The following is a 13,883-nucleotide window of genomic DNA, read 5'->3' as shown; positions in this document are numbered from 1 at the left end:
CTAATGCTGTGTATAATATCGTGACAGGATATGAAACATAAAAATATTGTTATCCTCCAGAAAGAAAGCACCAATTTTCATTGTAGGTGTTTGAAAGTGACAGCAAACCAACAAAACTGAGACAGGCAAGAAGGGTCCGCAAACTGATTGCGTTTTTTTTTCTCTAAGACGAATCCTGTCTGCACTATGCCACTTGAGCAACAAAAGACTACGTGCGGCAGTCCTGACCTAGCACCGTGCGTTTATTCTTTTTCCCAATAATCTAGGATTCAATGAGTGGTTCGACACTTACGTGGCCAGAAGAAGCCGTGATTGCTTTCAAATAGCACGTAGAAAATTTACCCTCGGACCAATGGTCCTCATGATGAAATGATTTGAACGGATGAAAGTGTTTTAAATGAAACGGAGAACCCTAAAAAAGCAGTAAATATAATATATATTATACAAATAAATTATTTATCAGTTACGCAAAACTTTCAGTGTGGCCCACGTAATAAATGAAACGTACGTGAAAATAACGTCGTAATAATATGTACTCATACTAATACTTATTTCGTCGTTATTCCCTAGTATAAGTCTGATATAACCGAGTTATAACCTGTCTTTTTGTACATTGTGCTGTGTTTTACAAGTTTTAGAAGCAATTTTCAATCTAAATTTGAAATAATGACAATAAGAGTAATACGAGAAGTAGAATATGTTGAGCGAATTAATAATTTCATTGAGTAATGCAATGGAAAATTTTGTAAGAAATGTCAAAACATACGAAATTATGAAAAAACCTTTGATATTTATAATAATTTATTTTTGGCATGCGCCAAACCATAAATACATAAAACTTAATTCTAAATTTATCACTATGATATAAAATTTCGTAGAGATATGCCTGGAGTTGTATTTTTTAGTACCAGTTATTTGGCAACTCTCTATCTCAAGGCAGACGCGGTGGTGGTTTGTCTTCCGTTCTCCACATAGCTTACTTTAATTTTTCTGTTTCATTTGCTTGCATATCTCACGATATATTTAAAAAATTTCCTGTTTATTTATTTAAGTAATAAATAAACAAATAAAGCATAAGATGAAACTTTAACAACAAATTCGACGAAGTCAAATGAGCGATCCGTAGATAATTTCAATGTTTTTCATAATTATTTTTGTGAATGAATTCCTACGTTGCCGCTTCGCGCCTATAGAATAGTGGGAGCGTAGTTACATCGACGTTATTCCAAGTTTATTTGTAAGAAATCCTTATTATTTATTTATTCTAATAATAAATATTCATTGCATAAGGTTTTAATAAACAGTTTTTATTTGTACGGCTGTTAAGATGCAAGAGGCTGCAATAAACGAATTCTTCGTGAAATTCCTTAGAGAGGTCAGTGACATTTTAGCGGATTTATTTTAACGTATCCTGTTTTATGTTTAGCGCAGAGATGTTTCAATAATTTTGTATATAAGGGATTGACTTTTCTCCGTAATATGTTTTACTTGCCATTTTGTTGATTAGACGCACATTTAAAATGTCTTTATACTACAATTTCCTCAAATGAGCCAATTTAACAAACATTTCAATACATAAGTAAGTAATAAATTTCTTTGGTATTATTTATGTATCTATGTTATTATTGCTCTAGAAAAAAAAACTTTAAATTTTCAGTTAAGGCGTCAAATGTAGTACCTATATTAGTTGAATTTTAATAAAAATGGTTGATATGTAAATTCTTAGTCTTTAATAAGCTTACTTATATACTCATCAATCGTTTAAAACACGATATTCTTCCGTAAGATGGCAAAACAGTAGCTTATAAAATTGTGACGGGTATAAATTCATTAATTGATCTGTTTTGGTTATACTAATACTGATTAATAATATCAATTAGTAGAAAAATAATAAAATTCACGTATTTTGTGCTAACTCTACTTCTTTTTAAATATCGTATCGTGAGTAATAATGTATATTTTTATGTGAGAAAAAAATAATTATAGCAAGTTAATTAAGAAATATAGAGCTTAATTCAAATATATTATCATTGCTGTTTTGATTTATTTATTGAATGTATCCGAATCGTATAATTTATTAAGGTGTCCAATGATTAATTCGATAATAAATAGTGGAATTTCATATGCTCTCAACGCTATTTAGCTTCTAGAAACATTTCTTAACCGTGTGCTATACCGAAGCGTTGTCTTCAGAGTGCTTGTCAAATTATACATTCCATAACAAGTATACTGTTGTCAGACTAGTTTAAGGAGCAGATATAACAGAAGGATATAAATAAGCAAATTAAGTGAAATAGATAGTTGTACGTGCATCCTCACGTCAATTTTGTTCCGGGCATTTTCATTAAGTATAACGCGTGAATAATGATCTGACATTTAATAGCTTTTTATTTCAGTTTTATTTTTTTTTGCTAAATGTCACAAATGTGATGCTAATGTTATGTTATAAAATAGGTGATGTCCGGATTCAAATCAATATTTCATGTAAGTGAATATTAAACGAAGAGACCTTATAAGGATAACAGTCTAGATAGTAAAATAGTTAATTGGTGACGGCTAACAGGATTTTCTATGTCACATAGTCCCGTTTAAGTGAATAATATTTATGTAAATGTTAACTGTGAGGCCATCAGAATGCAAAGCCAAAGTGATCATATTATTGCATTTTACGATGGGTGATATTAATTTTATGCAAAGCGATGTGAAGTGAATCCACATGCATTCTATATGAGAATTACGATTCTCTTATAAGTCGGTCGTCTTGGAGCTACTTGTGTGCTGTAGGTATTTTGTGAATTGAATTTCTTTTTCATTGACTGTCATTAGAGTGCACAAGTGAGTGAACAGTACCGTAAGGCATGCGCCAAGAGGCATAATGTCATGATCTATGCTAATTCATTAACGTGACCTTGTCACACCTGATTTTAGGATTCTGATCCACTTTTGGTATGTCTCGAACAAAATTTATTATACATCTAAATGTTAATTAAGGCAATGAGGAATAAGATATTTTTTGACGAATATTGGCTGTTATCTCGCTAAAATACTGCTTACTTATGACACATTATCTGATCTAGTTTCAGATCCAAAACATAACCTGCGGAGTAAACAACTTGTACGGGTCGGGGTGCGAACAAACTATTAATAGCAAATAAAAAACCAACAATAACTATATTACCGTTATATAATAATGTTTAAAATGAAGCTAGTCTGGAATTTCGTAAGTAATTAATGTTTTATATGATGACAGTTTATAAGCACATTATGATATAACTTTAATAATAATATTTTGAAACAAAATATGTGAAATGATTTAAAGTTTTAATTATATCTTTGACGTTGGCGATTTACGCAATAGTGTTATATTCTTAAACTGATTTATATTAGGTACTTAAATTGATAGTTACATGATTGATATTCCAGGTATGTCTCGTATCATTATGGGCCGCAGTTCAAAGTTCACCGTTTGATGATGGAAAATATAAACCTAAAACTTACGACGAATACGACGATGGAAAATATTATAGACCCCCAACTGAAGGCAAATATGTCCCAGGTGATGAGGGAAAGTATACATATATCTACCAACAGGGTGTTTATCCTTTTGACGGAACATACAAACACTTGGAACGTGGAGATTCGAATGACTATATTGGTTTCCAAATATACGCACCCAGATTCCCTTACATACATAGGATAATTAAGGAACTAATTAGCAAATATGTTTCACCCGACATCCTTGTGTTCAGTGAAATAGAGCCCGCAAATGTGGAAATCTTTAATAAGGGAATCTCTGATGCTGAAATTGCGATGAAATGCAATTTAATAGATCCAGCGACCAAAAACAGTACCGACGCAGAAGTTGTTACACAGTAAGTATTCATCCTTTGAAATATATTAACTCAATGGGCCCGGAACCGCACGGATTAATACTAATAATCAATGCCGTCACTCAGCTTTTGCTAACGAATTTAAAAAATCGGTTCAGTAGTTACAGAGATGACTTTTTATCAATCTCATCGACAACCAACTCACTAACTTGCAAACTTTAACCTTTTCAATATTAATATACTTAAAATCTCTAATACATTATATTGGTATTTTTAATCAAGAAATAAGTAAATCAGATCGGTTCCAATAAGAAGATCTTCAGCCTACTGAATAAATCACTTCATTAGCCCCCTCTTGACCTTTCCGTGTTCCGGTTTGAGGTCGCTGCTCAAGGTCTTATTGATAATTAATATTAAATAGTGCAGTTATTTTTATTTAGAATTAGGAATTCTGAGGACACATAGGCAATATATCATAACCTGTTGGAAATACCACGATTCAATCTAAAATATTAACCGATGTATGTTTTATATTACAGTTAATAATGATCATTGAAGTCAATAAACTCTATACTAAATTTATTGCAAAATTGATTGATAAAAATATTACGGTCATTAATCAGTATTCGATTTATCATGCATCTTACTTGTACAAATTAATCAAGAATAGTTTCGTTCCTCAAATATAGACTCTAAAATAAAAGTTTACATCATTAAAGTATCAATATTGTTTAAATAAATGTGTTTTCATTTATGTTTTAATTGTGATGACACATTATGCAAGATTTATGTCAAAAATGTATAGCTTTCATTTCTGTCAATTTTATTTTCATTTTTTCTGTTGATTACAAATAATATAAATTCAATTTTACAAATTTTAACAATTCCGCTTGTTAATTTAAATTACTAAGTAAATAATATAATACTATATAGTAATTACACTAATAAACATTAATTTAATTATTATTGTCAATTCAATATTAAACGATATTGTTTTCTTGTCTTATAAAAGAAGCAAAAAAAACTTCATTCTCCCGTCTATTACGTTAAGTTTTAAAACTTAACAATGGTTATCTGCTCTTAAGAGCAGTTTTTGTTTTGTTTATATTTAATTTTCGATACGATAAAGATAATTCAATTGCATGAACAAGAGCAACGTGATAAAAACGGAAAACAAACATATTTACGATTTACTCACTTATAAAGAAAAATACTTCGAATAAAAATCTTACTAGAACAGACTATATCCGTCTATGAAATTCGATACAAACTATTTTTTTAATATTGGCCAATATTGAAAAGCAATAAAAAATAAATAATAGTCTTTAGTTATGACACAGCCATAAAATTAGGTATACAAGTTTTTCATTAATGTGCAATAACACACATTTAACTTTAAGACTATTTCCTTTTCCTTAATATCAATGGTATCCATTTCATTTCTTAAATTGATAAGTCATTTTAAAGCTATTGAATTAATCAAACTGAGTTATTATAATTACATTCGTCAAAAAATCATTAATCTGGATAAAATATTTGTAAAATAAAAATATAATTTACATTTATTAGCTTTAAATTCTTGTGTACGAATATTTTATCATCGTAAGTTAAATTATAGAGATGAGATTTTAAAACCGACTTCCAAAAAAGACGTCGGTGCACTATTCAAAGCAAATTTTTAGTGTTTCGCATGCACATTGCGTATTCGAATATACCTTATTGATTTGGGCCTAAGAATTAAAATTTGTAGGAATATTATTGTTAACATACTTTTCACAATATTTTCTTAATGGAATTTGTTTATTCTTATCTATTATTTAAGTTATTGACATGTTTAAAATTGTGTTCGAAATCAACGTTCATCGTATTTCACACATCTTTCCAAAGGATGTGTGAAATAAACGAAGGAAGTCATTGTTATAACTACTACGGAGTGTAAAAATATATAATACGTAACATTTTTATTAATTTTGTTCTTGGAATTCATAAATAAAATTAGTTAAACAAGATCATTCGTTTTGTACCCGGTTTAATGAAACGAATAACTTATTTTTCTAATGAATTTTCTGAGTGGTTTATTGTCGAATAATTCTGATTTATTACGATTAGTTTTTTTCTTATTCAAAAGATATTAAATCAATACTAACATATAATATATGTTAAGTGTTTTTAACTTCGCGACAGCAACCTTTTAAGATTCCTATGTAGTATATTATTATACACTAGCTGGACTCCGCGCTTTCACCCGCATTGCTCCGCTCCTGTTGGTCTTAGTGTGATGATATAATATAGCCTATGCTGATGATATATGCCCTATAGGGCTAAGGCTATAGCCTTCCCCGATAAATGGGCTATCTAACGCCGAAAGAATTTTTCAAATCGGACCAGCAGTTCCTAAGATTAGCGCATTCAAACAAACAAACAAACTCGTTAGCTTTATTATATTAAGTATAGATTATAATATAGATAATTTTTTGCATGACATAATTCTGACATAAAATTGGTATCAAATGGCTTAACCATATACCTACTGATAAAAATAACTTTTTTTCATAATAACAAAAATGAGATTTCTTTTTGATGCAGTGACGAATAATCTTTATAAATAATAAATATAAACAAACATACACACCCACAGCAAAAGATTTAAATACATACATTCAGCCATGGTTTAAGAGTAAGTTAGTTACAACCTTACGAATTAATACAGTGAAAATGTACAACATACAATATAAAATGTTGCACACTTAAAAAAGGCACTGTGACGAAGCGAAGTTCCTCAGCTGATTTTGAGTTTTGACGAATTCGGCTGATATATGTGTCGCAGTCATTTGGTTGTATCTGCTATTTGATTGAATGACTAGTGCGTTCGCATGACTTACCTGTGTTTGAAATATCAGTGATTAGTACATAGATTTACCAACCAATTCTTCTTCATTCTCTTTAATTCAACATTCTACAGCAACGTTTTGACATATTCCGCAGTAATTTTATTACTTTGACGTGCCTGAAAAAATTGAAGAACATCATTCTTACAGAATGCATTGGTCAAATATTATTGTTTAACCTGTATTAATAAAACTGTAGAAAACACCGATTAGGTTAAATTAAATTAAGACTAAAATACTTCTTACCTGGCTTAGTCAATATTGCCCTTTTTAGTAAGTTAGTGCATGAACATCCAATGTTAATCTTAATCATAAGCCACAGGCATTTTAGGTTTATTAAGTCATTCTTAATGATAGTCGAGACAAAAAACAAACATACGTTACATTAGTTGTATTTGGTGCCTCGCCCACAAATAGGACAATGTACAAAACGCCCCAATACCCAATATTTAAACGAACAGATAAATTAATCCGCCTAATAAAAGAGTTAAACGCGTTCAAAGGCTCATAAGTCTCAATGTCCTATGTCAAATGGGTTTAATGTAATGATATTCATCAACCTTTTGGACAGTAATGTAGTACTGTCATGATGCATAGTTTTTTGCTATTCTTGATTTTATAAACGTTTTCGTGCGACTTAGAAATAAATAATTTTCACTATTTAAAGGTATTTTTGGTTTTAATTTTTCAATATTACCTATATACGTTCCTAAATATCAAAAGCAAAATAACACTATAACTAGTCACTTTATTATGAGAATGGAGTGGATTTTTAACAAAAAACACATTAATAATAACCCTGTCCATAACCCAGTTTTGTTCATTTCCATTTTTCTGCAATAGTCCTACATTGGCCGCGGACTGCCCAGGGCTGTATCTCTATAGTGCAGTCATGGGCAGGCTGCGGCTGGTGTCCCACAACACATTAAATTCTCTAAAGGGCCTCTGCGTGTTGGACCTGTGTCCCCACGTAAGCCTTCCAAAGGACCGGGTATCTTCCTTCTGGTGGTACCCGTGTATTATGGAGAGAGACATAATAATAAACGATTTTGTTAATGTCTCTCTGTTCAAGACTTAAAAACAGAGTAACAAACATACACACCTACACATACACACACATTCATCCGCACAAACTTTCGCATTTATAATATTATATTAAAAAAAAAAGGTAAATATAATATAATTCTAACAATGTTCTTCGTACACTTTCAGGTATCCACCTATGATAAAGTTAGAAGAAGGTGATAATCCAGGAACACTGTACAGTTTCAAGGGCACAAAGCTACTTAATTCAGTCGAGAACAAACTGAAGAAAAAACTGAAGTTACAGTATGAAGTGTTCGTGAGAGTCATTGAAGAAACTGAGCTTTAATAGGTACTATGTACATTGTACAGTTCACTGGTGATATGTGTAATAGAATGATCTTAAATTATAGTAAAATATTTAAGTATTTTTATAATATTTGTTTTATTAATCTTGAAATGCTAATTCGGTTAAAATATACAAGTATCAAGGAATAGAACACGAGATTATAAAATATACTGGGAGATTTATAAACCTAGTTATTAATTATTTCAATTATGTGTTACGTATATATATTGAATATCTTTAGCAAAATTCATGAAGGAAAATTGAGCGATACAAATCGTTAAACTAATTAAAAAATAAAAGGAAATTTTATTTTATAAATGAAGACATGGATGTGAAGCTATATTTTTATAGGATAGCACTGCAATATATTTTGTAAAAAAAGTGTTAGATATTATACTATGATTAAATGATATTTCTAGAAGATTTATTAGTTAAGTTGAATTAAATTTGAATGAGACAAGAAGTGTTGATTCGTATTGACTTATTTATAACTGTTTAAGTAGTTATTTGTATAATTATAATTTCAATAAAGTAACAATGTCGACAAATTATTGAAAAATTGATATTAAATGCCTTTAAATACGTTTAATAAATATGGTCTCTCAACTTGTTGTGAATTTTTATATGAGTATAGATCTGTGTGTTAAATTTTTTTTTCAAGTGGTAAGAGAAAATCTTTATTTATCTGGATAATATCTTACAAAACTATATTTGTATCTATTTTTACACCTAGTCATGTTTATGTTTTCATAAATCATACGCAAATAACATTTTAAGAGGATTCTCTGTCACAGTGAAAGTTAAACATCAGACCTTTTACTTCATTCAATGTGCCTACTATCTACACTGAAAATAAATTATTTTTTACTACTGATTTTTCATTAATATATTCTTTATTGACAAGCTTAGATGTTACAAGTTTATAGTCCTTACTCGTTAATATAATTACCATGTTATGAGATATGTATAAATAATCGTTTATTTCTACACAACCACATGTACGTATACACAAAACCAGTTATAACATAAGTTAAAATATGGTTAAGAGTACTTTACTAGTCGAAATACTTCTTTTAATTTAAACAATAAAATGAACACAACTGAAAACTAGGTGTTTAAAACCGACCGCTACACTGCAACATCTGACTGACTGGACACAACACAATAACACATATATTCGAAAACTCTTATAAATAAACCAATATAATATATATACCACCTACTGTATTTAAATTTATGACATAGATAGGAAAAAATTCTATTTGTAGCTCTTAAATAACTAGTAGGAGAGCCCGTGGGAGATCGTCCTTCATTGATCTGATAACCAGATGAGACGTATTTTTTGTTAAATATTTTTTATAAACAAATATGCCTATAATTGCTTGCCTATCGACGTGGTCATGGCTATTTTTAATTAAATTAATTTTTATTGATTTTTGTTCATCACCTTCATACTTTTGATAACCAAATGAAATTTATTTGACTGATAGTTTTTGATACACAGAATATGCCTAGGTATGCTTTTTTTTCACCTATTTTGACTTACCTGTTTACAACTGCTTGCCAGGTAGTTATACACTGAAATGAGTAGGCAAGCAAAAATAGCCATGACCACTTTTCGATATGCAAGCAATTATTATTATTTGCATCTTTGTTTATAAAAAATATTTAATAAAAAATACGTCTCATCTGGTTATCAGATCGGTGAAGGACGATCTCCCACGGGCTCTTAGACCAAACCTGTAAGTGAAAAGATTTGACGAACAATAGCTGTGGCTACCAAATATGGAAAGTGAATAAGAATATTTATTAGATTGATAAATCTCCTTTTTTCAAATAATATGATAATATTATATAAATGAAATTGTGCTCTGGTGATACAAATAATAAATTCTCCGAAATTTATTAGATACTATATTTTAATTATATTATTATGAATTGTTCCTATTTAAGCTTTTAGTAACTTGCATTAGTATTAATCCTTTTTTCCTTTTCTTTTAAAATGTTTTAAGGCTTCTTAGTTATAATTTTAAGGTAAGGTCTCAATGGAACCCTCAGGGGTCCAGACCTTGTCGAAAAAATTAATCATCATAGCTTCAAACGATTTCTTACTCATTAAATATGCAAAACTACCGGTACGGTAAATTATAAATATAATTATTATTTAAACAATGACTTGAAATCGATGTACTTACACTAAGATGTGCGAAGAGCATTAAATATGCTTGTAATATAGTTTTAAATTTCTATAAATAATCTTAGTAAGCGCTAGAGAGCCTATCGAAAATTAAGTTTTTACAGTGGCATATTTATTTAGAAATTAAGCTAATTATATTAGTCCATATATTAATTAATACCACAAGTAAAGTACGTGCTTAATAACAAAACTTTGTGGTATAGTGGAGTAAAATAAACCTGAAATTATTCGCTAAAACAGAAAAAAAGTTTACAGCATTCGTATAGAACAGTAAAACCAGAAATTCTTTCTCATTGCTTTAATGTGAATAGGTTAGGAAACAGAATGGAAATGTCATGTATAATAAAAGGAAACTAAATAATGTATTAAATATTATTTTTTTGGCCCGTTGATCGACATTTGATTATGCAACAAAACATCGATCTAAATAGGTACGACTCATCCAATGTCAACTTTACTTAAAAGAAGATGTAAATTACTTTTTCTACATATATGGAACATTTGATCTTCTAATAAATACTCCATTTTGACTCCTACGATTGTATAAAACCGAAACGATCGTTCTATTTGCTACCATTGTTCTTTTGATCCTGGTCGCAAGTTTCCAGCATCATGAAGTCTTTTGTGGTAAGTAAGCTGAAAGAACATAAATTATTGAGAAATTCTTAAATAACAGAAAATAATCGGTCACTAGATTGTAAGTTAGATTGATCTTTTTAAGTAAAGGTCTAGTGATGGGAAACAGAAAATACGCATTATTAAAAAAAGAACATTTTAAAATACTTGTAACTGTGACGAGATGGTGTGGGAATATATTAGAGGGTTATTTTTGGATCTCCCTCCAAATTTAAATAGCAGTGTCAAACCGTGAAAGAAAACAATTTTCCCCAAAGAAACACAGGTTGAATTGAAAAAAAATGTTGTGTGGTTTTATGAAACCACGGTAAAAGTGAAACTGTTCGAACGGTTCCGAACACTGCTTTGTGTAGCGCATGTCGCGTGTCGGTCGGCTGCCGAGTAGGTATACCTACTCGGCAGCCGCGATACACGCGACATGCGCTACACAGACCAAAAAGTTTGAGACGATGTAATAAAAGTTTCACTTTAAAAATCTGAAGTTAATAATGATTTTTTGTTTTCGATATTTGTAACAGTTACTGCCTGTTATTCCTGACCCACCTACCCGACCGATGTAAATAACATTACTTGTATAATAGTACAGTACAGTGTCTACTGTACTGTACTACTATGTTCCGTGTTCCTATTTAAATTTTAATTGGAAGCAATAAAAATTTTAAATTTTTCGGAACACGCTTGATTGAATCTTTAGGGACTTTTGTGTTATATGTTTTTTTATGTTTATACAACTAAGTATTAAAATCATTAAATTAAGAAAAGTATATGTTTGTGATTTCAATGTTATGTAGATAAGAAATTCTGCCAAATAGATCAAGCTAACTTGTACATTGTATAGTTACCCCCACAGATTATGGTTCAAGACGCGGGTTCGAATCCTGCCTCCCAATTTTATCTATACTTTAAAAATTCCTCATATAATGTTATAAAGCATTTGTTGCTATACTTTCAAACTAAATTCATATTGTTTAAATTTTTATTGGTAAAATTTAATTTAATCGTATTTTTATTCGTATTGTAACTTGTAAGCTAAGCTAAACTTATAACAACAAAATATACAAAAAAGTTTGATTTTAGTCTAACTTTTTCTCATTATTGATAAGCGACATCTATTTTCAAATTATGGCAAATTTGTTTTCTAGTTCATATAAAAATACATAGAGGGTAGAATATTATAATAATAAAACATGATGTATTCTAAAATATTTTGAAAACCATAATATTGCTATTAAAGGGGGTCGTTTAAAGAAATAAATAAATTGGAACCCTCAGAATCGCAAGGCCAACTCGCACTGAACTGATTTTTTCATTTTCTTTACTTACAAATTGGTAATAACTAAAATTGAACTTTACATTACATAGGCTCCTTCTTGCTAAGTTTAGGGATTAGGATTTAGGGTCTTAAAGATAATAAGATTAATTGAGAACTAGAAGAGGATAGATAAGGAAAAATATAAAATTGTTTCAGAACTTTTGAAATCCTCATAAACCCCGTAAAATTCCCCGTTCAATAAATCCCATAAATAAACAGAAAACACTTTTTAATTTCTTTATTTGGAGCAGCAAACGAAATATGATTTGCAATTAACGTCAGTATCAGTCTATTATTGTTACTAGTTTATCGCAAAATTAACATTATTGCAATATAACACATTTTTGTTTGATACTTAAAGTTATGACAGATTTTTTTCATAGAACTCTATCACTCTATAAGTTGAGTTAACTATTAAGTGAGAAAAATATGAAAGTAACCATAGTAAATAAATATTTCATTACAATTTTCACACACGGCACGATCTGATCTCATACTAAGCTTTCGCTTGTGCTATGGAAACCAGATGGCTGATAAACAGCAAACATCTATGTTCATCACACGAATATTTGCCCCAGGTGGGAATCAAACCCATGACCTTTGGCTTGGAAGGCAGGGCCACTACCAATCAAGCCAACCGGTCAGTCAAATAATAATGTTTGGATGTTTGCAGGCAATTATTTTTACAGCTGTTCTAAGCAGCACATTCGCGGTCAACTATGACGATGGTAAATACCATCCCGAATACCACCAGCAAGGGAGCAAATATGTACATACAGATGATGGCCAGTACCACGGAAAATATAATAATAACTTGAAGGGGATCAATATTCAAAACCGAGCCAACCAGAAACCAACCAATCAGCAATCAACCAACCAGCGACCTACCAACCAGCTTTATAACAATTTTATAAGGCTTAACCAGGAATTGGTGGCGCCTTTTGCTTATAGGTGAGCAATAACACTCACATATTTATATTTACGCTTATTTATTTCATTTATATTCACGCTATTATACTATGCTACATATTATAATATAATAATTATTATGTGTCGCCTTTTAATGGAGAACTAGCAAATAAATAGACGTAAATATTTATTTATATTTTCCATAAGGCGTATCATTTGAAAGCAATATGAGTATGCATAATCAGATGAAGTTCTTTTTCCTTCTAGAACCTCCCCAACTCCAGTTTATGCCACTACTCAGGCACCCGTAGTTCCCGTAACACGCTTCGTTGTGCCTTTCGAACCTTACGTCAAATATACACCTTCTTATGCTAACGGTAAATACCTCGGTGCAGTAAATACCAGGATCATTGACCAGCAGAGAGATGATTACGAAAATGGATATCGTTACAATTACCTAACAGAGAATGGTATATCTGTCGAACAGATCGGTAGATTCGATTCAAATGGAGTAGCCAAAGTAAATGGCTTCTATGAATATGTAGGCGACAATGGACTAACATACCGAGTAGATTATACCGCTGACGAAAACGGATTCCACCCCTCAGGCAGACATTTGCCTTAGGAATAATTATTTATGTGTATATTTTAAATAAAAACAAAACGAAAATGCTATATGTACCTTTGAAAAGAGTATTAATATATCACAATGTATTTAATAAAATATAAATTGTTACTT

At 30.4% G+C, this 13,883-nt stretch overlaps 2 protein-coding genes across 6 annotated transcripts; both read left to right on the top strand.

The window, feature by feature from the left end:
• Positions 1 to 1,500: 1,500 nt before the first annotated feature.
• On the top strand, positions 1,501 to 8,178 carry LOC149904663 (uncharacterized). 5 transcript variants are annotated; one of them, XM_090107453.1, is made up of 4 exons: positions 1,501 to 1,579; positions 3,078 to 3,220; positions 3,424 to 3,872; positions 7,931 to 8,178. In XM_090107453.1, the coding sequence occupies exons 2-4, from the start codon at positions 3,191 to 3,193 to the stop codon at positions 8,088 to 8,090; spliced, it is 639 nt and encodes a 212-aa protein (XP_089963579.1). In that variant the 5' UTR covers positions 1,501 to 1,579; positions 3,078 to 3,190; the 3' UTR covers positions 8,091 to 8,178. The 5 variants fall into 5 exon arrangements, with proteins under 5 accessions (XP_089963579.1, XP_089963580.1, XP_089963577.1 ...); XM_090107454.1 differs by lacking the exon at positions 1,501 to 1,579 and adding an exon at positions 1,830 to 1,941; XM_090107451.1 differs by lacking the exon at positions 1,501 to 1,579 and adding an exon at positions 2,112 to 2,484.
• Positions 8,179 to 10,820: 2,642 nt separating this feature from the next.
• On the top strand, positions 10,821 to 13,880 carry LOC149904662 (uncharacterized). The gene is made up of 3 exons (XM_090107234.1): positions 10,821 to 10,914; positions 12,909 to 13,186; positions 13,412 to 13,880. The coding sequence occupies exons 1-3, from the start codon at positions 10,900 to 10,902 to the stop codon at positions 13,767 to 13,769; spliced, it is 651 nt and encodes a 216-aa protein (XP_089963360.1). The 5' UTR covers positions 10,821 to 10,899; the 3' UTR covers positions 13,770 to 13,880.
• Positions 13,881 to 13,883: the final 3 nt, after the last annotated feature.

This window comes from Colias eurytheme, chromosome 11, assembly GCF_061535395.1.
Source record: "Colias eurytheme isolate Ceu_HAF_F1 chromosome 11, ilColEury1 Martin Lab GWU primary, whole genome shotgun sequence".
Classification (NCBI taxonomy): domain Eukaryota; kingdom Metazoa; phylum Arthropoda; class Insecta; order Lepidoptera; family Pieridae; genus Colias; species Colias eurytheme.
This window is presented reverse-complemented; position numbering and strand designations above follow the sequence as displayed.

Bases quoted from the DNA above. Each gene is read 5' to 3' on its own strand.
- LOC149904663 (XM_090107453.1), top strand. From the start codon at position 3,191: ATGTTTAAAATGAAGCTAGTCTGGAATTTC. The intron at 3,221-3,423 runs GTAAGTAATTAA...TTGATATTCCAG, and splicing joins TGAAGCTAGTCTGGAATTTC to GTATGTCTCGTATCATTATG. The intron at 3,873-7,930 runs GTAAGTATTCAT...GTACACTTTCAG, and splicing joins GACGCAGAAGTTGTTACACA to GTATCCACCTATGATAAAGT.
- LOC149904662 (XM_090107234.1), top strand. The intron at 13,187-13,411 runs GTGAGCAATAAC...TTTTCCTTCTAG, and splicing joins GTGGCGCCTTTTGCTTATAG to AACCTCCCCAACTCCAGTTT.